Below are 25,189 nucleotides of genomic sequence, written 5' to 3'. Positions count from 1 at the left end.
TGAAAAATGTTATTTTTTTTTTCAGATCCCCCCAAAAAGTTTTCAGTTTGGGATTTTCATTGAAACCCCCCGCACCCTTCAAAAATTGTGGAACGTGTCCATTTTTTCCTCCAAAAACCAACGATCACTTTCCAACTAGCTCACAACAGCCACGACCCAGTGCAGTGCTCAGTACTCGACTGGTTTACGAAAGCCTTCCTCAGTCTTTGTGTCTGAAATGGGATTCTGGGGAGTTCACGGTGGTTGGATCGCGGTGAGGAATGGACAGATGTTACCTTGGCCTCTCCTTTATCTCCATCACTGGGTTTACATCTGTTTCTCACGCTGACTCTTTCCCAGCGCTGGGAGCCTGGTTGGGAATCTCCGCTCCGGGTGTAGCTTGCCTGGCATGGATTCCATGCAGCCTAGTATGTCACATTTGGACAGGAGTCTGAAGGCAGCTTGCATGATCTTACCACCCGTTTTATTATTGCCACTGTTATGGCCCTGGCTTTTTTTTTTTTGCTTTAGGCCACAGTTTCTCTGGCTCCGCAAACATGCCCAGACACCTGGTTTCTGGCAGCGTCGGGCTTTGGCGCCAGCTCTCCGCATGCAGCTCTCAGATAGGAAGGGGAAGGTGATCAGAACCCAGTCAGGGGCAGTCAGTGCAATCTACCTTGACTATCGGGCGCTTGCCAGTGTCCATGTGCTCAGCTCTCTTCCGTGCCAGGAACTTCTCAAGCCAATAGCAGGCAGGGTTCCAACCAGTCAGAGCCCTCTTGCTTGAGCTGATGTTTTGGCAAACTCTAACTTCTGGCATATTTGGGGGCTGGGTTAAGCCTCTGTTATGCGCAAACAAGCCCAAGAGCAGAATTTAAAGATGTCCAGCGGCTGATCAAAGTGACACAAAACCAGGATCTTCCATGCAAAGCATTATTTATTCACTGACTCTGAGATGCAAAGCATGCAGGGGAAAGACTAAAATTAATACAAGGCCCCTACACGTGGGTCTTTCCTATTCTCAGTCTTTCCTTGCTCATTTGTAAGTTCCCCTCAGGCCAGCTACCCTGGTCACTGTCCTGTTTGCAACATGTTCTCCCTGTCTCTGTGCCTGCCTGTCTGTCTGCTCTCACAGACACTCGCTCACCCCCATTTCTAGGCCCAGGGTCTTATAGTGTTTCAGATTCTCCTTCTGATCCTAGACGTAGGCTGTGTCTATGCTACAGACTTCTGCCAGCATAGCTCTGTCGGTCAGGGGGGTGAAGGGTTGTGATTCCTGACTCACAAATCTGTGCTGGTACAAGACCCTAGAGCTATATTGGCAAAACTGATCGACTGGCATCACTTGTTTCACACATAGGGGGTGGGGAGGTACTATACTGGTCCAAAGCACAATTTTGCCAGTACAGCGTACCATTATTCCTGGGCAAGTAAAACGCTCCCTAGTGTAGACATGGCCGCTGCCTTGGGAAGAAGAAACCGTTCCCAGTCTGCCTGGAGTCAGGTAGGGGGCATTACCCAATGAACAGCATTCCCACTGATTCCTCTAAGATTTTACTGTTTTATTTTTCCTACTTGGCTTCTTTAACTCACTAGCAATGGAGAGCGGTGCTAAGGGTTGTGAGGTGGTGGCGTCCGGTAAACTCAGAGGCCAGCAAGCCAAGTCTATGAAGTTTGTGGATGGCCTGATGATCCACAGTGGAGACCAAAAAAAAAAAAAAAAGTAACCCCAATACACAAGCACACAGAGGCATGCACCTTCACCAGTCAAAAATACGACAGGTATTTTCCACTGAATGCATCCGATGAAGTGAGCTGTAGCTCACGAAAGCTTATGCTCAAATAAATTGGTTAGTCTCTAAGGTGCCACTAGTACTCCTTTTCTTTTTGCGAATACAGACGAACACAGCTGCTACTCTGAAACCAGATATTTCCCAGTTTCACAACAACACTAGAGCTCGATCCTGTAGCCCAAACACTGGAGAAGTGCGGAGTCCCTGGAAGTCCAACAGATCAACTGGACCGACCAGGTTTTCCGGTACAGCTCTGGCTGCTTTGCACTGCTGTGGTAAACTGCAAACGCAGCTTGAAATGGGTTCACAGCTACTTTTCACCACCAGAAATAGCTGGCGATTATCTGTGAACCTCCTGCCATACTTTCCAATGAGTTAGAAAAGAGCCAGAGAGGCTGGAAGGTGGAGTGGCGAAGGAGAAGGCTCTTGCGTCAGCAGCACTGGCAGGACAGAGAAGAGGCTAGTACTAAACGGAAGGAAAAGGGAGCAAAGAGACCCATCTTGTGAGATCAGAAGAAGCAATTACATCAAGGATTGGTCTGACAAGTCCTCTCTTGCACTGCAACTAATGTCTATCCAACGGAGCCAATTAGGGGTTTCCCTTTAGGATCATGTCAGGATCTCTCCTGCTCATCTTGTGCTCATCCTTGCTATTCCCCATCCCCGCTACCCTTTCAGGATCTATGGTTAGTAATTGCCATCACACAGCCCATTTGCCACTCCCATACCACGCTCAGGCTTCTGCTAACCACAGGGAACAAGGCGGCTCAAGCTCAGATTGCCCATCTGGCAGAGCAAGTGTTACTGGGCTGGGCTGGATTTGCTATCATCATGCTAATGGTTTCATCATGTAAGCTAATATCACTTGGGGACTTGGAGAAGACCCCGCCAAACGCATTTCACCTGTGAGCTGGACAGGATTGCAACCACGGATTCCATGTGTGAAAGGCTGGCGCCCTAACCAAGTCTGGGATCTCACTGTGCAATACCTCCAGGGACTGTGGGTCACGGGACGACCGTTTGCCGAATCTCAAACCATTTAAACTGGGAAGCGCTACCGCTGAAGTGCAATCAGTGATGCCGCAGATGCAGCTCCGCATCAGATCAAACTGCTTCTGAGGAGGGTTGCCAGGTGTCCGATTTTCGACCGCAACACCCAGTTGAAAAGGGAACCTAGCGGCTCCGGTCAGCACCGCCAACGGGGCCAATAAAAGTCCAGTCGGCGGCACTGCGGCATTAGGTAGGTCCAGCTCCTAGGTGGCTTGAGCCCCGCGGCTCCCACACAGACACTCACCCTCTCGCCAAACCGCCGCCTCTGGCTTCTCTGGCACCCCAGCGAAGCTGCTACTTCCAGCTCCGAAGAACGAAGGGCAGGTGCCGTGGTCGAGAGCAACTCGGAGGGAGGCAGCCAGTGCTACTCAGCACCTTCTGCGGTCGGTCCACCCCGGCAGTGAGGACCCCGTGGGGACCCATCACCGCAGGCTGCAGTGACATTGCCCATGTGTGGCACTGGGCACCCACCAGCTGGAGATTTACCAGCCTGAGTCTTCCTGCGCTGGAGGCTGGTGCCGGACTCCCCTCAGGCCATGCACAGGGATCCCCGCTCTGACTGAGCCTCTCCTTGCAGCCAGCTGGAGCACACCACAGCACCGGGGTAGCGCTCCAGCATTTGGGTCAGCAGACTGCAAGTCAGGACTCAGAGCTGCTGCTAGCCCAATGGAGGCCCTAAGCAGAATACTTTTGGGCCCCCTCCCGTAATACTAAAACAGGCAAATAAAAAGCAAATGGGGGTCGCATGGGCTACCTAAACAGCTGATCTGGCTTAGGTGCCTCACACAAGGACAGGGTTTGCAGTTGGAGACTCTGAGCAGAAGAAGACTCCCTGGCTCCCTGTATGCCTAGGAGCTGGACGTGTCGGTCGCTTCCGGGGTGCCGCACAGAGCCAACTCAGGCAGGGAGCCTGCGTTAGCCCCGCAGCACCAACAACTGGAGCTGCCTGAGGTAAGCGCTGCCTGGCTGGAGCCCGCACCCCCTCCTGCACCCCAAGCCCCTGCCCCAGCCTTGAGCCCCAGTCTAAGCCCCTCAACTCCAGCCCAGAGGCTCCTCCTGCATCCCAAACCCCTCATCCCTGACCCCACCCCAGAGTCTGCACCCCCAGCTGGAGCCCTCACCCCCTCCTGCACCCAAACTCCCTCCAAGAGCCCACACCCCCTCCTGCACCCCAAGCCCCTGCCCCAGCCCTGAGCCCCAATCCAAGCCCCTCAACTCCAGCCCAGAGCCCCCTCCCACACCTTTAACCCCTCATCCACCACCCCACCCTGGAGCCTGCACCTCCAGCTGGAGCCCTCACCCCCTACTGCACCTCAACCCCCTGCCCCAGCCCGATGAAAGTGAGTGAGGTTGGGCAGAGAGAGCCAAGGAGGGAGGGGGAATGGAGTGATCGGGGCAGGGCCTCGGAGGGGCGGGGCAGAGGCGAGGATAGGGTGCTGGGTTTTGAGTTATTAGAAAGTCGGCAACCCTACTTCTGAGCAGAGGTCTCTGCTCTTTCCTCTTCCCCCACACCCTCAAAGTCCTTTGACAAGCTCTGGACTTGACTCAAAGATTCCCCAGGAGAGCTGGCCTGAAAACCAGTTCTAAAGGCCAAAAAGGAGAACCAGAGGAGAGCCAGATTAAAGTATCAGCTCAGAATTTATGCTCAGGATTTAAGGTTTAATAATGCAACAGAAAATCAATATTTAATAAAGCAAATGATGGAGAAAAACACGGAATCAGAGATGAGGCTGCTGCACTGTTTTCAAACATGTAACTCCCAGAGGAGACTGTGTTGGCAGGATGGACCCGATACCAGACTGGCATGCAGGAGGCAGCAGGTCCCATTGATTCCAACTCTGGTACCTAGGGGGCTCAATGGGGTTTTTTTTTTATTAAAGAACAAACAAAGAATTACAATGAAGGTAAGAGCCTAAATACTCATACACAGTGATCCAAAGCTCACAGATAAGGGACGATTAGCAGCTGCCTCTCGGGGGTGGCGGGGGGCAGGATTGGACTGACAGGGATGACAGGAGGGCAGGATTAAGATTCATTGGTAGGAAGGCCCAGGAATGGAACGGTCGGGGGACACTGAAGGTCAGGACAGAGATATATTGGCAGAGAGGGATTGGAAATGCAGTTCGGACAGGCTGTGTGGGAGCCAATTGGAATAGTCAGTCCACTGAAGGTCCCAGGTTCAGAGCATTGACTTGATTGGCTCAGGAATAGAAGGGGCTAGAGGTGTATAGGTCGTGACCGAGATTCATTTGGGAGAGGAGCCTAGCGCTAAAATGTCACGAAAAGGTGCGGCTCCGCAAAACATCTATCCACAGGTGAGTGCCAAGTCTAGGGCTTTAACTGACACCAGATACTCCGCTGGTGTAAATGAGGGCAGCTCCACTGAAACGAATACATAGAGTCACACAGAGTTCCGAAGACTCCGGCATCTGGGACTCCCTCCAACAAGCAAAATTAGTCACCCAGCTCCAAGGCTTTGACTGGATAAATCCACCCCAGCGCACTGACTGTGAGATGAGCAGTAAGGGGATGGCGGATCTGACTGCTGGAGTTCACTGAGCAAGAGAACGGCAAATCTGATTCCAGCAACAGCCCTCTCCCCTGGTAAGCTGCGCTGGACATTAACTGATGGTGATATCCCGTGAGGACAGGTATCAGGTTTACCATAGGTTGCTTACATGTGCAAAGTGCATTACACATCTATGCAACATACGGGGACAAAATCTGCAGGCTACTACCATTGCCAGCTCAGGGAGCTCTCCTTCAGATCAAATAGGATCTTGGGACCTTACAGATCAGGGTTCTAGACCTGTCCCTCTGTGTGTGAGTGTGTGTGTGTGTGTGAGTGTGATATCACTGATTTATACCATGATTCTGTCTGTACCATGTGAAACCAATATGGTGTTCCATACCTTGTGGAAATTAACCGGCTCCACCCAACTTCAGATGGTGGATGGATTGTATTGGGGTCTGTAGTTCAAAAGAGTCTATGGGATTTATGGATTTATCTTAGTGAAATCCAACTAAGGAAGTAACAGGGGAGCGTGGGGAACAAAGACTGGGCAGTAAAGGATAGTGACAACCCCAGACTAGCAATATCGTTGTTTGAGATGGGCCTCTCACAAATCCCTCCATGATCCCAATACCCCCTAGGGCTTGGGGCTGTTTGCAAGCCATAGGCCTGATCTTAGGCGTTGCTGAATGCTCTACTCCCAGTGGCAGGGGATACTCTGTCTTATGAATGGTCCTGCAGCTGAAAGAGGCTTTTGCTGCTCCTTCCCATCCTCCTCCGCCCCCGCGTCCTGCTCCTCGTCTGTCTGATTAATAAAACCCAGCCATTTCCATCTAGGAAACAAAACATGCTTCTAACCGGTGAGGTGATGCATTTTTCATGCATCAATACGCAACACGTCAATCACCGCCTGGCATGTGGCTCGCAGGTGGGTGGGGGTGGCAACCACAAGGCAGGGAAGCTCTGTGCTGTTCAGGGGCTGACAAGCACTCACTGTGTCTAGTGGCACATGGATTAACAGTTCCAGCGCTCCAGACTCCTCTGCCAGGAGCTGGGTGCTTGTGCTGCCCAGCCGCTGCTCCCAGAACAGGGTCTGTGGGCCAAATACCGTTCCAAGGAGCGCCCAGCGTGAATCTGGAGTAACCTAGAGTTACACCTGGGGCAGAATTTGCCCCTCCTGTAAAGGGGGCTGGCACTGAGGCATGACAATGCTAATGTCCCCTCAGCGGCTGCAAGGAGAGGGAGAGGTTTTAAGTGACTAGCTGGCGTGGCCATCCAAGACAAGGGTCTGTGTGGGCATACAGAGCAGCTGAGCATGAGGGAAGGCAGCGTGAGGCCAAGGTGGTTAGGAGAAGGGGGCAAAACTGACTGGTGATATATATGTCTGAATGGAGACGTAGGACCAACTCCTGCCCCCTTTGTAAACCTAGGGTAAAGGGGCAGGCCCACGGAAATCAATGCAAAGCACTGCAGTGTGCACCAGGGATGCAGAATCAGGCCCATGCAGCCTAGGAACAAGGACTGCGTGCTGGAGGGGAAGGATTTGAATCCTCACTCTTCGGTTTGCCATACCTAAAATCACAGGTTCAAACCCCAGTCGCACCAGGTTCATCCTCCTGATTTCAGGAGATCAGTTCAGTCCCACACAGCTTATTCTCTGAAGTCTTTTGAATGAGACTCAAGTTCTGAGGTGCCTATAGTCCTCCAATGCTTTCCCACAATTCCCCCACCACCACCCCTGTGTCCCCAGAAGGAAAGACAAGTTCTCCCTCAATTCACTGGGAAAGAATCACAGAGCAGCTCAACTTATTGCATCTCAAAGAACCATGGGATACGCCCCTAGAAGTCCTGGCAATACACCTGGGTGCATGCAGCAGCAATGAAGAGCAGTAACTCAGGTAGGGCTTTGCAGTGTGTCTGCTCACACTTGGGCTACGTACACGCTCTAGGTTCTCTGTTTCCCCCCTTCCCCTCAATCACACCCCTGACTTGCTACATAATTAATAACAACACAGCACTCACATTGCACATTCCGTCTTCAAAGCACTTTGCAGACATTAACTAATTAATCCTTGTACCTCCCCCCTCCCCCGAGGGAGGCGAAGAGTATTATCTCCATCTCACAGATGCTAAATTGATTTGGAGAGAGGTCAAGTGACTCGGCCAAGGCCACAAAGGGAGTGAATATCGGAGCCGGGGGCAGTCCTCCGGGGTGCCTGGCTGCCCGTCCTATGCTCAGGCCAAACACCCCTTGAGTGAATATTAGTGAGCATGGTGAATTACATTTGCAAGTAAAAACTTCCTCCTCACCCAGCCCAGCTCAAATGCTGCACATAATCCTGAGCCAATGATATTACAGCCTGTTGCCATGGAAATAATGGCGATGTTGCAGATATCACCAAGTCAGAGGCCAAGTCACACGTAATGAGTAAGTTACACATCAGTAAGAGGGTGCAAGGAAGTCCAGGTGGATGTAAAGGAGTTAAGATGGCTTTTCTTCATTAATGTGCCCTGATGTAACAACACTGATGTAGGTAGACCAGTGTACGCCCCTAGCCTTTGAGTAGGTTGAGATCTAAAGGCATGGTTTACTTGGTCTTGCCTCAGCAAAAGACGGCTGGATTTGACAACTTCTTGAGGTCCCTTCCAACCCTACATTTCTATGATTCTTTGTATTTAGAATTGTAACGCAGTTCACTCACCACTCTGGCACCTCCTGCTGGCTGTCTTGGGGATTAGCTCTGCATGTTAGTGCGCCTTCTTTGGGTGGTGCCTCACCACCGTCACTCCTGCTCTTGGACCCACGTCTCTCCAAGGACCCCGGCGCCAACTTCAGTGACATAGCTCTCCGCCTTGCCACACACTGTGCTTGGAAAGGGACCTGCAGTCCTCTGTTCAGCCACTTCTCTGAGTGGTTACTGCAGCAAATTGTCTGGCCACTTCCTCGTGGCCCCAGCATCCTCTTTCCCCTTGCAAACCCCAGCAGCCAGCCAGGAGCTCTCGCTCGCTCCCCCGGTCCCTGCTTGCAGCACTGCTCTGTCCAGGGTGCTGGCAGCTCTCTCAGTCCCCCAGAGACACAGTCCTTCCTCCCTGGGCTCCGAGCAGAGAACTGCCCTCCTCTGCCCTGCAGCTCCCTTTTCATATGGGCCTGATTGGCTGCTCTCTTCAGCCCTTCTCTGATTGGCTGCCTCCTACGCAGCCTCTTTAGGGCTCTATTAACCCCTTAGAGCCCTGTGTGGGGCAGGTGCCCCATCACTAGAATGCAAACTTGTTGGGTTGGGAACCGACTTTTGTTCTGTTTGACTAGCACAGTATGGTTCTCGCCCATGACTGTGGCTCCTATGCACTACTGTGATACAAATTCTAAACAAACACCACCACCAACAGAAGATATTAGCTAACACAAGCTAACATTTTAAATGTATAGTGTAGAGTAGGCAGCACGTACTTTAACAAAGGTTAAACAGGGTGAATTACAGCATAGGTTCCCCATTAGGGTTTAGTACCACCAGTTTATTCATAGATTCATAGATTTCAAGGCTGGAAAGGACCATTCTGATCGTCTAGTCTGACCTCCTGTGTAACACAGGCCAGAGACTGTCCACAGCAAATACCTTTTTAAACACCACTGTCTTTGTCTACACTAAATGAGAAGTGCTGCTTAACAAGGTGTTAATTAGCATGGTACGCTGACGTGTCTGCCAAATACGCCCCATTTTTTAACATAGCCAAAGCCATGGGAGACCCTGAAGACAGCAAAAGGTAAAGTACAAGGTTACTTGCACATTCGTATACAACCCTTTTAACGGCTTATCTTGCTACAACCAAGAGTTAGAATAAGAAAAAAATGAAATGGCCGTTGTGACACTGCATGCCATATTCTTCATAGTTATATTGTTATGATGTGATTATGGCATAATTATGATGCATTTTGTACAAGACGGGTCACGTGAGGAGTCATTGGAAAAGCTATGGTTTGCTGTATAGGATTATCCTATTTGTATACATGTATTATTTTTGTAATTGAAGTTATTAATATTGTCTATGGATCTATACTTCAAACGTAGTTACACTGGGCGATGCCCACTAGACTAGATGCTTTTGGTCTAGATAACTGGTTGGGAAGGGCCTATTCAGGGCAATGAGCCATTAGGGAAAACCATAGGCCTTAAGAGAAGCTTATCTCCCACCTGGTGAGCCTTCCTGAGAACACTCCAGACAGCCTGTAAGTAATGGCTGCTATGACTCTACAAGGACATATGACCAGGCCACATGATTCTGGACTCCATCCTGGGATGTCACTGAGTTTGGGACATAGGGTTCCTGCCATATGTTAAAGCTATACAAGGCAGAGAGTGACATCATTGGCTATTCCCTCCCCACACAAGAGGACTCCTGAAAACACCTGAGGAACAAAGACTGAACTGGGGGAAGTGCTGGACCCAGGCTAAAGGGATTTCTAGCCTGTGTATGAGACACATGGGGATTCCAAGCTGCAAAGCAAGTGTAGCTTGTGCCTTAAGAATCTGCAGCCTGCCTGTATCATCCATGAGGGTGAGAGATTGTTAATTCATATCCTATCTTTCTAGTATCTTTAGACTTTGTTTGCGTTTTTGTTTATTTGCTAGGTAATTTGCTTTGATCTGTTTGCTATCACTTATAATCACTTAAAATCTATCTTTTGTAGTTAATAAACTTGTTTTCGCTTTATCTAAACCAGTCAGTTTGAGTGAAATGCATGGGAAATCGTAGCTTAAGGGGCAAAGGCTGTTGCATATTCTTCTCCACATTGATGCGGAGGCAAACTGGATAATAAATTCATACTGGTTAGGGTTTGGGCCAAGGCAGGATGGTACCACTCTGGGGTCCTCGACTTGTAGCCTCTCTATTGTTGGTTCATGCAGTGGCTGGTCAGACAGCCTGCATGTAACTGCAGCTGGGTGTGTCCCAACCTGTGTGAATACTGGGGGAAGTGTAGGACTGGGAGTGGGTCTGCAGCTTGTCACAGCAGCACAGTGAGAAAGAAAGCCCAGGCTGGTGGGTCAGAGGACTCAGCGGTACCCCAGTTCCAGGTGGCACCCCAGAGGGAACCCATCACAGTGGTAAATTAATAAACTGCACCCAGAACCCAGGCTCAACCCACTGATGATGCTGCAATGAACTGCTCCTCAAAGTAAATTGAGACGATCACAATGGCACTGTCCTTCATCTTTGTGAGGTCACTAGTGAAATAGCCAATAGTTTTAACATTTCAGCTGTCATCATTAGGGTTCAGAGATAATACTTTAATGAGTAAATAGTGAAGTTCATAGCTCCTTCTCTCTCTCTAGTGCTATTGTTCCAGGCTCTCTACAGACTCAGGCAAAAGTCACTGCGTTGAACACCACCTGAAGGTTACCTTTATAACGCCTTGGTCTAGAGAAACTTAATTAAAATATATAAACAAACACTGAGATTCTGGAACATACGATGGTGGTCACTATAGAAAAGTACCAGCTTGCTGAGCCTGTCTACAGAATCCTCTTCTGGCCCTTCTGCCAATGACACACACAAAGGGAGTCTTCCTATGGACTCCAGAGACTGAGCCAGGCTGACAGGGAGAAAACAGCTCGGCTTTCAATGGCAGCCTGAATGAACTGCAGACCGGGCAGAGGAATAGCAAAGGCATTTGAGTAATTCATGCATGGTAATGAGCCTTTAACAACCAGCCCTTCTCTTGGGGAGAATTAGCTGAGGTTAATTAGATGTCTACAGCAGTGCAGAAAAGACAGCCATTTTGACTGACTCCCATTCTGCACCCCTCTGGTAGGTCACAAGCCCTGCTGTTGAACTCCTGACCTCATAGAGTTCCTCACCTTTCCAGGAGTAGCCCCAGGCCTGACACGCATTATAAACCCATTGAACCAATATACCGAGTGCACTGGGTGGCTTCTCGCTCTTCCCCCAGTGAGCGACGTGCAACATTAGTAAAAGAGACGTGATTCACGCTCGTGTTCCTCCCCCCCATGCCCCAGGAAAAGGCTTCTTAAATCAGGGGAACAACTCAGCCTCTGTGAAGCATCCCGAGCGTGGTGCTGAGGCCTTGTTTTCTTGCATACTAAACAGCTCAGTTGCAGGAATCGCTTATTAGGTGAGAGGAGGGAAAAAAAACTGGTGGGAGATGATCTTGTTTATCTGACTGCAGGTTCGCTAGGGTGCCATGGCTGGCACTTAGTATCAAGGGATGCAAGCTGGCTTTTCACACAGCATCAGAGATGGGTTTTATCTTGGCCTCGCAACACCATATCCCCCCATCCAGTCCTTTCCTCCTGCAACAACAAATGCAGGCATCTCCCTGGAGCTATTAACACTCCAAGCGTCTATCACATTCTCCAGTAGCTTATTGCACAGGTTTGTTGTTCGGTGCCTGGAAATTCTTCCCTTGGCCTTACACACCAAGAGAGGGTACCTGAACAGAAGCCGCGCTAGCTGTAGTCAGCTACGGGCACATAGCCAGAAATGACTTTGGTTAGACAAGGCCATAGATGACTGTGGAGAAAGCTGCTGCTCGCTATGGATGTGACACCGCGGGAAGAGGTGGGTAACACCTGCCATCTCACAAGTACGTTCACAATAGCTCCATCTATGCGTTTAGATACCACAATGAAGAGCCAGGTATAAGCACACAGACCGAGAGGCGATAGGCCATACTGCCTCACCCGATCACACTGGCTCTATTTCACCGTTATCCCAGCGTCTGGCCAGGACCGCCGTGTTGGATGTGAAAGAGCTGGTGACAGCTCAGACTATATAAGAAACTGGAATGACTTTACCTGGATATTCTCGTCTGGTTCAGCAGCAGCCCTGTCTGGTGCAGTGCCCCCAACCAGCCGCTGTATCAGTGTTCCCGAGTGGGTGTGAGGCTGTAGTTTTCCTGTGAGTTGCCGACATAGTCACAGTTGCCCCGGCCTCCAGACCTCACCGTGCTGTGACCATCACGCTCTTGAAATCCACTCCGACTGCAGCTACTGCAGAATGCCCCGGCGTGATCGCTTCACAACCTTCACTGGGGTGACTCAGTGCTACTAAATCCCGGTCAGCTGCCTCTTATCCAACAGGTCTTTCAACAGCTAAAAAGCCACCTATCTCAATGAGATCTGGGAGTCGGGCCTGCTGAATGATTCCCATTGCAATCTGGAGTGGGAGGCATGATCCACACAAGGGCCCGTGGCTTTGCAATTCTCTGCCCCTCCGCCTTAGCCATCTCCGAGAGCCCAGCAGTGGGGTCCTGCAGGGCACCTTTCCTTACCAGTGGCATAGGCTGGCTGGGGTTGACTGTGCTGTACATGGCGGCCGTCAGTGAGGTGCTAGGATTTCAGGTACTGTTCTGGCTCAGGTCTGAAGCCAGGCACAGATTATGCGTTCAGTTCCCCTGCAAGCAACCCAGATGCCTGGGGCCCGAGTGGCCAGAAATCGAGGGCCTAACTCTTTTCCCACTTACGCTGTTTTCACAACCATTGGCACATGGATTGCAATGGGGTTAATCCTGATTTACACCAGTACAAGTGTTGGGGGGGGAGTGAGGCCTTAGAAGCTATTCTTATTCTCATGTGAAGAAAAGGGGCTCACGGTGCCAAAGGAAAATTAATTGCGCAGAGTTCAGTGTTTGAATGAAAACAGACACACAAAGGAAATAAAAGGCAGCATGAACATGCCGTAGGCCCAACGGTCCCATTATCTACACCACGCACACCTTGCAGAGAGGCTCGTGGGGCTGCATGCCTCCACCCCGCATGACCGCATCTGCGCCATATGTGAGGGGAAGCGCCCTGGCTCCGCGCTGCTGGCTTTCCTATGCCTGGGCAAGATATCAGCACTTCCCCCTTCCACCTGAGCTACACAGCCCCCCAACTCCAGGCAAGCAGGTAATTAACTATCAAACAATGGCAGGATTTGCAGATTAACCAGACCCAGGAAGAAGTGGGAAAACTCATTTACACCAAACAAAGTGGGAGGGAGAGATTAGTTGCTCTCGCGACAACAGAAAGAGTCATATAGGGCCAGGGAAACTGATAAAGAGATGGAAAAGTGCTAATATCCCCCAGGTTGGTTTGTCTGAAACACTAAAATTCCCTTGTTTTCTATCATGCAAATGTGGTGTCTAAGTGAAATTCAACCCCAGCCAATGCGGTGCTCCCCTCACCCGGTCTGTTTCCAATACTGAGAAAAGGCCCACTTTCTTTAATGCATCTTACAAGGCTGCAGGAGTCTTTTGCAGGCCGAGGAGAGGGAGTGTTACAAATATAAATAGAGCTTTCCAGATGCCATCCTTCCCCCTCCCCACTCTCTTCTGCCTGGTAACCCCTGGCAGGGCTGTGTTTGCAAGACTTAAATAGCTTATGTCCTATGGGGAGCAGGGTGAGGGGGGTGGGCCGCTAAGGCTGAGACACAGTAGGGGCCAGAGGCAGGTTTGTTTGGGATCCCCAGACCAAGGCACCGTTTCCTGAAGAGTGCAGCAACCACCCAGGTGGCTGAAAGGAGCAGGCAGGGCTTGGAAGCATTTAGTCATTAATTAGACTTGCAGGGGGAAGTGAGGATGAAAGGAAGGAAAGCTTGTGTCCCAAAGGCTAGTGGGTTGTGTGTAAAGTCCCCTCATTCAGAACTCGGAGAGACACGCCAGGTTCCTCCGCGCAGTGTCTCACAGATCAGGAGCTGTGGCCTTACATTTTGCAAATGAGGCTCTTCCAGGATTCCAGGGGGCAATTACATTTTTGTGGCATATACTCTGGTCGTTCCTCACCCTGAATCCCTCTCTGCCCGCAGCCTTGTGATCCTGACTACCCAAAACATTGCCAGGAGCCCAGGAGATGAAGTCTTTTGTGCCGGTGCCTCTTGATTCTATTTAACACAGTCCATCTATGCACGGCAGAACTTTCCCTGAAAAGAAACCATGCTCAACAGGTACAATCTGTAGGAGACTTCATTGTAACCCAAACACACTAGGTCAGGTAAGAGAAAGGCAGCCTCCCCAGAACGGTCCATTTCAGTACCAGTAATGAAAAGGGAACGTTGATCCTGCAGTTTAGTTTCAGTGAAGCTTGAACAAAAGTGAAAGGAGATCTGATGAGCCACAAAACTGGGGATGGAGCACAGAGCTCCCAAGATCCATCACGCTGACAAAGTCAGGTGGAGCTGTGGGTGCTAAGAACCTCTAACACTTTGCACCTAGCTTGTTGGTTTGCAACAACCAGCACCGACGTGTTTTAAAGTGGCCACTGAATTTGCATGTCTTAATTTTCGGGTGCCCAACTTGGGCTTGATTCTCACAGTTGCTTTGGAGTGCCCACAGCTCCAGTAGAAGTCAGTGGGAGTGGCAGGTGTCCAGCACCCCTAAAAATCAGGTCTATGGTGTCTTCAGTTCAGTGCCACAAAACTGAGGCCCCCATAACCAGTGGCCACTTTTGAAAAGGTGAGTTTTGCTGTTCAATGGCCTGGGTGACCTGAGTTTGGTGGATTGCCATCTGGCTCTCCATGGACAAGCGTCCACATCACGGAGCTCACCGTCGAACAGTTAGCTCCCTTGCTGGCATTCTTAGCAGATGGGACTGGGACTGAACTATCCTTTCATCCCGGTGTGGGCTGAGGCTCTTTGGTGGTGGGAGCTGCTAGTCCTGCTGAACCCCTTTCTTTTGCATTTCTGTAGGAGGCTTTCCGCCTCCAAGACTGTCAACCCAGCACTAAACAGGTATTGTATCCTCTTCCCACTGCAATGTTCCAGGATACCTTATACTTTGCTACCCCACTAAGACAACTCGCCCCTGGGAGGAAAGAGGATATATCAGTCCAAGAGAAGTAGTCCATAGTGTGTGTTGACACCTTCATTGTGTATCTCTGGATTATGTGCATAAATCACAGGATTTATTTAAGAGGACTTGCCGGACAAAAGTGGAAGATCTCATGGCCCTAGAAGGTTGGATCCTTAGGAGAATATACCCTGCCCCAGAGCAGAATTCAATGGCTTCTTGAGAGGTTCTGGTGCACTCACTTCCAGAATTTTGCCCAAAGGCCCTTTCCTATGTCCTAGAGCTCTGTGTGTGGCCACCTGGTCGTATCATTTGTTTCAGGTTATTACCTTAACTGATCGTATTTAAAATTTGAGTCATTTCCCCGCGGTTAACCCCAGCAATGGGACATTATTAGTTATCTGAGGCGGGGCTCCACTGCTCTGAAAACGTGTCCTGCAGATAGTCTGCTAAAGTCTTCAGAAGGTTTGAGAACGAGATGTGGAAGGGCTAGAGTTCAGCCCGTCTGGGGAGATTTCAAGGCCGGGTCTCCAAAAGGAGTCACACAGGTGAAAGCTAGGGCGGGGGGGGATGTGAGCAATGGACAAAGTGGCTCAGGTGTTATCATCACCAATCGAAATATCCTCCCACAAACTCCCTCCCTCAGATAAACTGTTTCCAAGGCTGCTCTGTTCCATTTTCACAGCAGCGCTGGCGCTTCCTGCCCTGACCTTAATCAGAAGCAGAAATGCCAAAATTCCATAAAGGGAGAGGACTAGAAAACAGGGACTGAATACCCCGGCCCACCTCTCCTTTTGGACCCTTCCAAATAAATGTCACAGAACAACAGGAGATGCTCACATTCTGCAGTCGGAAAAGCAGCTGTTTGCTCTTCCCGTGATCTGCAGCCCTTGCTGTCCAGAAGCTGGCTCATGACTGGCTTTGGGTTTGTTTCCTGAGAGGGGAGATGAATCCCCCTTCCTCATTTTAGTTGAATAAAAAAGTTGGCTTGGGAGTGAGTTATCCAGGCAGGACACCAGGGGCCATGGCATTGGGTCCCACAGATGGACTCAGCACTGACAGTAGGTCTGACACCGGACCACAGAGTGCCACCCTTTACACAGAGTGAGGACTTGCACTTTCAGAGACTGTTTTTTTACAGGCAGGTTATACTGGGTCATATTATTATAGGATACATTTTCCAAGGGCAAGACGTGTTAGTCCCAGCATCCTGGCTGAATTCTACTCTGGGTCACTACAGTCTGTCTCCCTTGTACTTTTAATTGGATACAATAGTCTTCTTCACTTCCTGCCCTAAACAGCGATGTACCATTGCTGTGTGCTGTTAAACTGTTGCTGCGTTCCACCCCAGCAGTGGCTGCCTTTTGACGATGAGCTAAGCAATTCCTGTAGCATAAGGCCTGATTCTACAAGGTACTGAATACCCTCAACTCCAGCCGACCACAATGAGAGCTGAGGGTGCTCAGCACCTTGCAAGATTGGGCCCGTCATTTGTGAACCAGTTGAGGATCCTCCAGTGCTTTGGAGTGATGCTCTTGAGAAATAAGACAGGATTTGACTTTGGTATCCAACGCAACGGAGAGAGGGGTCTGGATGCTTAAGGATATGGAGAAAGCTACGTCAGGAAACCTGGCAGCAGAAATCAGGACAGATCCAATATAATTGTGTTGTGTCACCTCGGTGCCTGATGGCAACTCCAGAACTTTCAGGTGATCAACTTCATCTTAAGAAACCCAGGCAGGTAATAACAGACTGCAAGATAAACAGCAAGAATTTGGGGCGGCGATGCACCCCCTGTCCATTTCGCAGCTAATGGAGATGGGAAAAGTCCGGCTCTGTTTAGTTTTCTCAATTGCTTTAAAAGGAAGAAGGAGAAGGAGGGAGGAGGGGGGAAAAAAGCTCTGAAATCTTTTTGGCCTTCTATTCATTAGGCTGTCAATAATGCTCAGCCCCAGCATATCGACAGCGGATTAGCATAACGCAACTCTGTGTACCAGACCAGTGCCTTTTTAACCCAGCTTGTTGCCAAATCAATACACCCATCAGCATTCGAAAATTAGCCCGAGATGAGATTCCAATACTCAAGCTGGTGTGTCATGCTAAAAGGGCTCCCATCCAACGCGGAGAGAAAAGACTGCTAGCAAGGGATTAGACGTTTTCCATTGATCCTCACCCAGACTGCCCTCAACTAAAACAGCAACGTTTCACACACATCGCACCATGCACACTCCTTCCTGCCCGATACACACCCACACAGACACACACGCACATAGGTAAACGCTGGTGAGTACACACGTTTTGAAGACTGTGCATGCACATATGGCCTGAAAAGTGGGCACACACTGAGCTGCGCTGCGGATCAGGAAGCAGATCAGCCTGCTACATGATAGTACACAAACCAGCCAGCAGCAGGTCGATGACCCTCAGCTTGTCAGCCCATCCCTATAACATAAGCATTTTCCAGTGCTACACCCCAACTAGTGACTGTGATGGTGAAGAGGTTGAGAAATTCTACCGCAACATCAAGCAGGATCTAGCAGTGGTTCACCGCAGAGACATCTTAATGATATCGGGTACCTGGAATACTTGCACTGGTCCCGAGAGTTACCCAGAATGGTGCAGCTGTGTTGGGATGTTTGGCTACGCCGAGACAAACAGCAGAGGACTGCGACTCGTGCAATGTGCGACTAGAAACGACTCAGTCTTAGCGAAGACTTTGTTCAAGCACAAACCAGCACGGAGAAGGACTTGGACATGATTGCATTTGTGACTCAGAACAAGATCGCCTTTGTCACGGCCTCGAAGAGATGTCGTCTCAGTGGGGTGGGGAATCCATCCTTCAAGAAGGCCGACATAGGATCTGATAATAAATTAGTAATGGCCGACATAAAGATCAAACTGGGAAACAAGAAAAGAGCAGCAAGTAACTCGGAGTCCATTATAATGCTGACTCACTGAAAGTCCATCGAGCACAAGTGGAATTTAAGAGGATGATTAAACAAAAGCTCCAGGCATAGATCAGGCACAGCACATCATCTCCTGCTGCATTACACAGACCATCGATGGTCTCCTGGGGAAATGGATCCTAAAAAAGAAACCTTGGATCACAGAGAATATTATTGAGTTATGTGATCAACGAAGGAAGTTAAGAGCACAAAGGAAGACCGATGTAACTGCAAGAGAGCAATATTCTCGTTTAACACAAGAAATAGGTTCACAGATTAAAGTGGCAAAAGAAGACTAGCTTGAACAAGACTGCTTCAATATACAGAACTCCTTTGTAGTAAATATCCCCAGCAAGGCCTATGAAACCATTAAGACTCTTTCAAAAGGTTTCCCTGTCAGGAAAAAATATTGTTTCACCCAGCGCTTTGGGTAGGTATTGCTGAGAACATGAACGAAACAAATTCTAAGTTGGAAGTGAAAGAGGCAGGGGCAATCTACACAAGAAGCTTGACTTGTCCTGGTGAACCTCCTCCTATGTCACAGTTGAGGATGCAGTGGGGTCACTGAAAAAGCAATGGAGTAGATAACATAGAAGCAGAACTAATTAAAAGTGGCGAGGGGCACTCATCCAAGCATACCATAAGTTTGTCAATGTGATTTGGGAGTCTGGAAGATGCCACAAGACTTGGACATAGTCCCTGATGGTTCTTATTAATAAAAAGAGGCAATCTGATGTTTGTGGAAATTACTTCATTTCATTACTGACATGCCCTAATAAAATACTTCTGTTCATCGTTCTGAAGAGAACTGTGCACAAGACAGAGAACTTTCTGGCTGAAGAACAAGCCAGGCTGAGACCCAAAAGAGGTCCAGTGGAGCAAATATTTGATCTGCATGTGCTAAGTGCAAAAGTGCTGGGAAGGTAGTAAATGTCTTTGTGGATTTTGTGAAGGCATTTGACAACATACGGCACAAACCTCTTGGGTAATCCTGCAGCTTGTTGGTAAAAATGTAATAAAACAGCTAGAAAATATCTGTGGAAAAATGACAGTTTTGTTGTTTGTGGGCTGTGAGCAAAGTAGTTGGATTATTTGGGGATAAATGTTAAACTGGGCTGCATGCATCTCCCTCTTCAACTGTTATGTTGAAGACATTTTAAGAGCCACCACTGATGGAAACATACAAGAGAGCGTACCCGTTGGTGGATGGATGAAAAATTTGTCATCTATGCTTCAGGAATAAAATGGATCTGACTGCATCATTGCAAGAAATGCTGCAAAAACTGGTAGAAAACTATAGTGGTGGAAGCAGAGAAGTTAGGTCTAAAGAGATCACATGGAAAGGCAAAGAGGATGGTGACATCTACATCTGTTGAAAAGTGAAAGATATTCCTACCCAAATCTAAGGAGGCACCGGAGTGGGTTGAACACTTCAGACACAGGGGTAGTTTGACTGCAAGGTACACTAAACATCACTCAGGGTATGTCTACACTATGAAATTAGGTCAAATTTATACAAGTCCGGTTTTTTAGAAATCAGTTTTATATATTCGAGTGTGTGTGTCCCCACAGAAAATGCTCTAAGTGCATTAAGTGCATTAACTCGGCGGAGCGCTTCCACAGTACCGAGGCTAGAGTCGACTTCCGGAGCGTTGCACTGTGGGTAGCTATCCCACAGTTCCCGCAGTCTCCGCTGCCCACTGGAATTCTGGGTTGAGATCCCAGTGCCTGATGGGGCTAAAACATTGTCACGGGTGGTTCTGGGTACATATTGTCAGGCCCCCGTTCCCTCCCTCCTTCCGTGAAAGCAGCAGCAGACAATCGTTTCACGCCTTTTTTCCTGAGTTACCTTTGCAGACGCCATACCACGGCAAGCATGGAGCCCGCTCAGCTCACTGTCACCGTATGTCTCCTGGGTGCTGGCAGACGCGGTACTGCATTGCTACACAGCAGCAGCAACCCATTGCCTTGTGGCAGCAGACGGTGCAATAGGACTGGTAGCCATCATCGTCATGTCCGAGGTGCTCCTGGTCGCCTCTGTGAGGTCGATCAGGAGCGCCTGGGCAGACATGGGCGCAGGGACTAAATTTGGAGTGACTTGATCAAGTCATTCGCTTTAGTCCTGCAGTCAGTCCTATTGAACCATCTTATGGTGAGCAGGCAGGCGATATGGATTGCTAGCAGTCCTATTGCATCATCTTCTGCCGGGCAGGCAAGAGATGAGGATGGCTAGCAGTCCTATTGCACCATCTTCTGCTGAGCAGCCATGAGATGTGGATGGCATGCAGTCCTTCTGCACCGTCTGCTGCCAGCCAAAGATGTAAAAGATAGATGGAGTGGATCAAAACAAGAAATAGACCAGATTTGTTTTGTACTCATTTGCAAACCCCCGCCCCCCCCGCCCCCCGTCTAGGGGACTCATTCCTCTAGGTCACACTGCAGTCACTCACAGAGAAGGTGCAGCGAGGTAAATCTAGCCATGTATCAATCAGAGGCCAGATTAACCTCCTTGTTCCAATAAGGACAATAACTTAGGTGCACCATTTCTTATTGGAACCCTCCGTGAAGTCCTGCCTGAAATACTCCTTGATGTAAAGTCACCCCATTTGTTGATTTTAGCTCCCTGTAAGCCAACCCTGTAAGCCGTGTCATCAGTCGCCCCTCCCTGCGTCAGAGCAACGGCAAACAATCGTGCATCTGAGTTGAGAGTGCTGTCCAGAGCAGTCACAATGGAGCACTCTGGGATAGCTCCCGGAGGCCAATACCGTCGAATTGTGTCCACAGTACCCCAAATTCGACCCGGCAAGGCCAATTTAAGCGCTAATCCACTTGTCCGGGGTGGAGTAAGGAAATCGATTTTAAGAGCCCTTTAAGTCGAAATAAAGGGCTTCATCATGTGGACAGGTGCAGGTTTACATCGATTTAAAGCTGCTAAATTCGACCTAAAGTCCTAGTGTAGACCAGGGCCCAGACAACCAACACAGAATCAGACTCACGACAGCTGCTCCAGCAATACTCAGCCAAATTTGGAGAAGCAAAGGTATTTCCATGAAGTGTAAAATGAAATTGCAGAGTCTCGTCTTCAGCGTCTTGCTATGTGCCTGTGAGACGTGGATGCTAAGGAAGAAGGACATAAAGGGTTTTCTGCCTTCAAATTGAGATGCTACAGGTGATTGCTTCGCATTAGCTATACCTCGCATATGACTAACGAGAAGGTAATCACCCAAATGTATAGCATAACTAGAATGATTTCTGAGATCGTTAAGGTGATCAAACAAAGATAACTTGTTTGTGGGCCACATGGGTCAGATGAGTGGAGGAAGATTGCAGAAGCAAGTTTTGGAGGGACTGGTGCCAGGGGGCACCTGAGCCAGGTGTGGTCTCATGATGTCACTGACTCAACGGGACACAGAATGATGCTTCTCAAGGCTGTGTGAAGATGGCAAATGTGGAGGAAGATTGCGGGCCCACGACTCCCATGTGCTGTGTTTACTGTGCACTGTGACGTGACTCTATGGCACTTTGCACTATGCGAGAATGGATGTGTGGACACAAGTGAGCAGCCTGACTGGCGTGCACGCACGTACTAGTGACTGCACATTTAGAAAACACAACTCTCCAATACAAACATCCTCCCTCCTCCCTACACAGAGAATTCCCAAGCTTCCCCCCCGCTCCCCGGCCCCCGTGGTGCACACACATCCGCTCCCAACACACAGAGATGGATCCGATGCAAGTATCTTTCTCGCAGCACGGATGTGCTTGCTCGCTCTTCTCCCTCTCATCCTCTTTCCACTACTTCAAACATAATTTGCTTTGCTGTTTCCCTCCGATGTGAGAAAATAATGGTTTGAACAGCGTCTGTGTCACACTCTCGAGCGGCTGAGGTTGAGGCCTGATGACTATTCAGAGGGAGTCAGGCAAGCCCTGCCCTATCTTCCCAGAAAAAAATAAAACACATGGACTTTGCTCGTTTCTGCTTGGTCTGCCTGGTCCTCACGATCCTGCTCCACTTGGGGCTAAACAACCCCCACCATGACACTTGGACTGAGCTTTAGGCCAGACAGGCAGGCTGTGTGGGGAGCCGGGACAAGGCTGGCAAAGAGCAAAGGCAGTGAGTGGAATGGGAAGGGAGATGCTGTTGTTTGGGAAGAGGGAGACTAGGATGGAGCCACGGGAACAAGGGAACTGGGAATAAAGGTCATGGTGGCAAATGGGAAGAGGAGTTGAAAGGGGCCATTGGGAAAAGGAACCAGGAGAGATGGGAGAAGAGAAACCAAGGAAGCAACGAGCTCCTAGCAGCCCAAGAAAGCCTGTCTCGCCTGGGCCTTACCTTGCACGATGAGATGCACCCGTGACGTTTTGGGGTGATTGTCTGTCTGCACGGAGCAGGTGTAGGGCCCCTCGTCGTACACGTCCACGTCCTGGATCTGGATGCTGTACTGGGTTTTGGTGTTGGACAGGAGCACCACCCGGGGGTCCAAACACCACTTGTCGTTGCCGGCATAGAGGATGCTGCTGCGATTCAGCCAGGCCACTCGAGTGACTCTGTTATCCACGGAGCACCTGAGGGGAAGGAGAAAAGTGATTCATGAGCACACTGCCCGTCGTGGTTATGCTCCCCACGGCCTCTTTTCTTTCTGTCCTTTGCTTTTTTTAGCTTTGCTGTGAGCAGCAGTTTCAGAGACCCAGTAGCACGGGTTTCCCAGGAGGAGAACGTCAGCACGTTGCCTGCAGTGCTCAGGGCTTCTTGTTCCATCTAAAATTCCACCTGAGCCTCAGAGCAGTTCAAGAGGATTTCCAAAAAGTTTCTCAATTACTTTAGAGTCACATGGCTTGGACTCCTCTCAGTCCATTCCCAAGTGGCTCTTTGGGGCCCCTTCATTCACCCTGAAGCTGCCTTTTACCAAGTGCACACAAGCCAGCTTAGTTACAGCCTTAAACTTTTGTCCAAATATCAAACCAAACTTTTTGGAAACTTCAAATCTCTTTTCTCCCCCAGCAAAACCTTATTTTTCATTTCCCCCAGAGATCTCCATCTCCCTGCAGCCAGGAGAACAAAAGGTGAAGCACAGCAAGGGAAGCTAGTCTCTCTCAGTTTCTGGAAGCAGGAAAGAGAAAATAGCTTCTGTTCTCCCAAGTATTCCAGGCAGACAGTCTCAAAAAAAGATCAGGGCACTCATCCAAAGAAAACCTTTCAACTTCCTAAAGTTTGCCCATTGCAAGCATCCTCCCTTCCTTTCACTCATCCACATCAGCACCATATCATCTTGTTAGCAGTCATTGTCACTAAATGCTGCTTCCCAGATCCCCGACTACAAAGTCAGAGTGCTATCCGTGAACCCAAGCCCCTTATGTGACAGGAGAACATTCAAGCATCCAAGCTGAATACAACTGTGTTCCTTTCAAAGCATTTAACAGCCTTTATAACCCAGAGAAAGAGCTTTGTTAGACGTCAGTGACAGAGGATAAACCCGCTCAGCCTAAGATCCCATGTTTATATTCTCTCCAGTCAACTTCATTACTTTTTCCAGCAGTGGTGATGCAAATTAACTTGCAAGTTAACAAGCGAGGGAGCAGCAGAGATCACAGAGGTGGTACGTGGAAACCTCAGTGAATGGAGGTCAATGGAGCAACAGCAAGGATGACTGTGGCCCCAGTGTGGAATTTTGTCGGTGAATTTTGGTGGCACTGCACGTCGTCTGGGGACCTTGTCCTTCCTCAGTGTTAGCATACTGGGGATGCTACTACAGTCTAAGTAATAAACAATGATAAAAGTAACATGGAAGACAACTAAAGTCACCATTAAAATTCATGCATCTCTTTGCCACCACTCTCTTGTATGCCTCTATGCCCCTGCCCCCCACCATTTCTTTCCTCCCTACTATATCTATTACTCTGTTCTTGACCTATCATAGTGCCTGCTGCCCAGCTATACGAGAGACGAATGAGCTCTGTTGTAAAGTTTCAGAGTAACAGCCGTGTTAGTCTGTATTCGCAAAAAGAAAAGGAGTACTTGTGGCACCTTAGAGACTAACCAATTTATTTGAGCATAAGCTTTCGTGAGCTACAGCTCACTTCATCGGATGCATGCTGTGGAAAGTATGGAGGGAATGCTTGGATTACATGCTGTCTGATTCCATTGTTGTCCATGGATCTCCAAGCTGGGATGCTTCACAAAGGTGGAGGGGGAGGATTTTTGATTTAAACCTGCTCACTTTCCACAGTATGCATCCGATGAAGTGAGCTGTAGCTCACGAAAGCTTATGCTCAAATAAATTGGTTAGTCTCTAAGGTGCCACAAGTCCTCCTTTTCTCTGTTGTAAAGTTATCTGTGAATGGACACATTTTGAAGGAGGGACTCATTTACCCATATACAGAGGTACCACCTCATCATGAGCGGAATCCTCTTGAGCGTGAATTTGAATAGCGTGAACCTCCATCGATAGTGAACAGAATGAAAGATCCAAAATCACAGCTGTATGTGAACTGCAGTTCCAGTAAACCTTACTCAGGGTGTATTCTCCCGAGACGGTCTAGGCCTGGGAACTGTGTCTTCTGTTCTTGGTGCTCCCACTGACTCAGTGTGCGATGCTTGGAAAATCATCTAATCTCTCTGTTCAATAATTGTCTACCCATGAAGACTGACTTACTTCACAGAGATCCAGCAAGACTACTTTCACACTGCTTCATCGATGTTAGGTCCTGATCTGAGCCCCATTACCTGAGCACCTCACAATCTTTAATGTATTGACGTCTCCACACCACTCCTCTGAGGCTGGACCATGCTATTATCCCCATTTTGTAGATGGGGAATGGAGGCACACAGAGGCTAAGTGGGGCATCCAGGGAGTCTTTGGGCAGAGCAGGGATTTGAACCCAGATCCCCCAAATCCAGGCTAGTGTTCTGACCACTGGACCATTCTTCTTCTCTGCTTTAGAGACCTTTAGATGAAAGGAGCTGTTGACATACACAGACTTTTATTATTTCTAAAAAAAAAAAAAAACCCATGGCTTCACTACAGGCAAACCCAGACGGCTTTATTCAGTTCGTGCTTAATCAAACTCCGGTTGAAGTCAGTGGGAGTTCTGGCTGTTTGAGGACTCAGAAAGGTCCTTAGGATTTCA

The 25,189-nt window shown here is 49.2% G+C and overlaps 1 protein-coding gene across 12 annotated transcripts in view; it reads right to left on the bottom strand.

Moving 5' to 3' along the window:
* Positions 1-25,189, bottom strand: part of NTM (neurotrimin) — a 682,503-nt gene that overhangs the window by 114,694 nt on the left and 542,620 nt on the right. For all 12 annotated transcript variants that reach the window (XM_043533929.1, XM_037882399.2, XM_043533930.1 and 9 more), the window contains one exon: positions 22,395-22,627. In XM_043533929.1, coding sequence (XP_043389864.1) covers positions 22,395-22,627 — 233 coding nt within the window. The remainder of the gene's footprint in view (positions 1-22,394; positions 22,628-25,189) is intronic.

This window comes from Chelonia mydas, chromosome 22 (genome assembly GCF_015237465.2).
Source record: "Chelonia mydas isolate rCheMyd1 chromosome 22, rCheMyd1.pri.v2, whole genome shotgun sequence".
NCBI lineage: Eukaryota > Metazoa > Chordata > Testudines > Cheloniidae > Chelonia > Chelonia mydas.
Note: the sequence above shows the minus strand (reverse complement) of the source record. Positions and strands in the feature narration are given on the sequence as shown.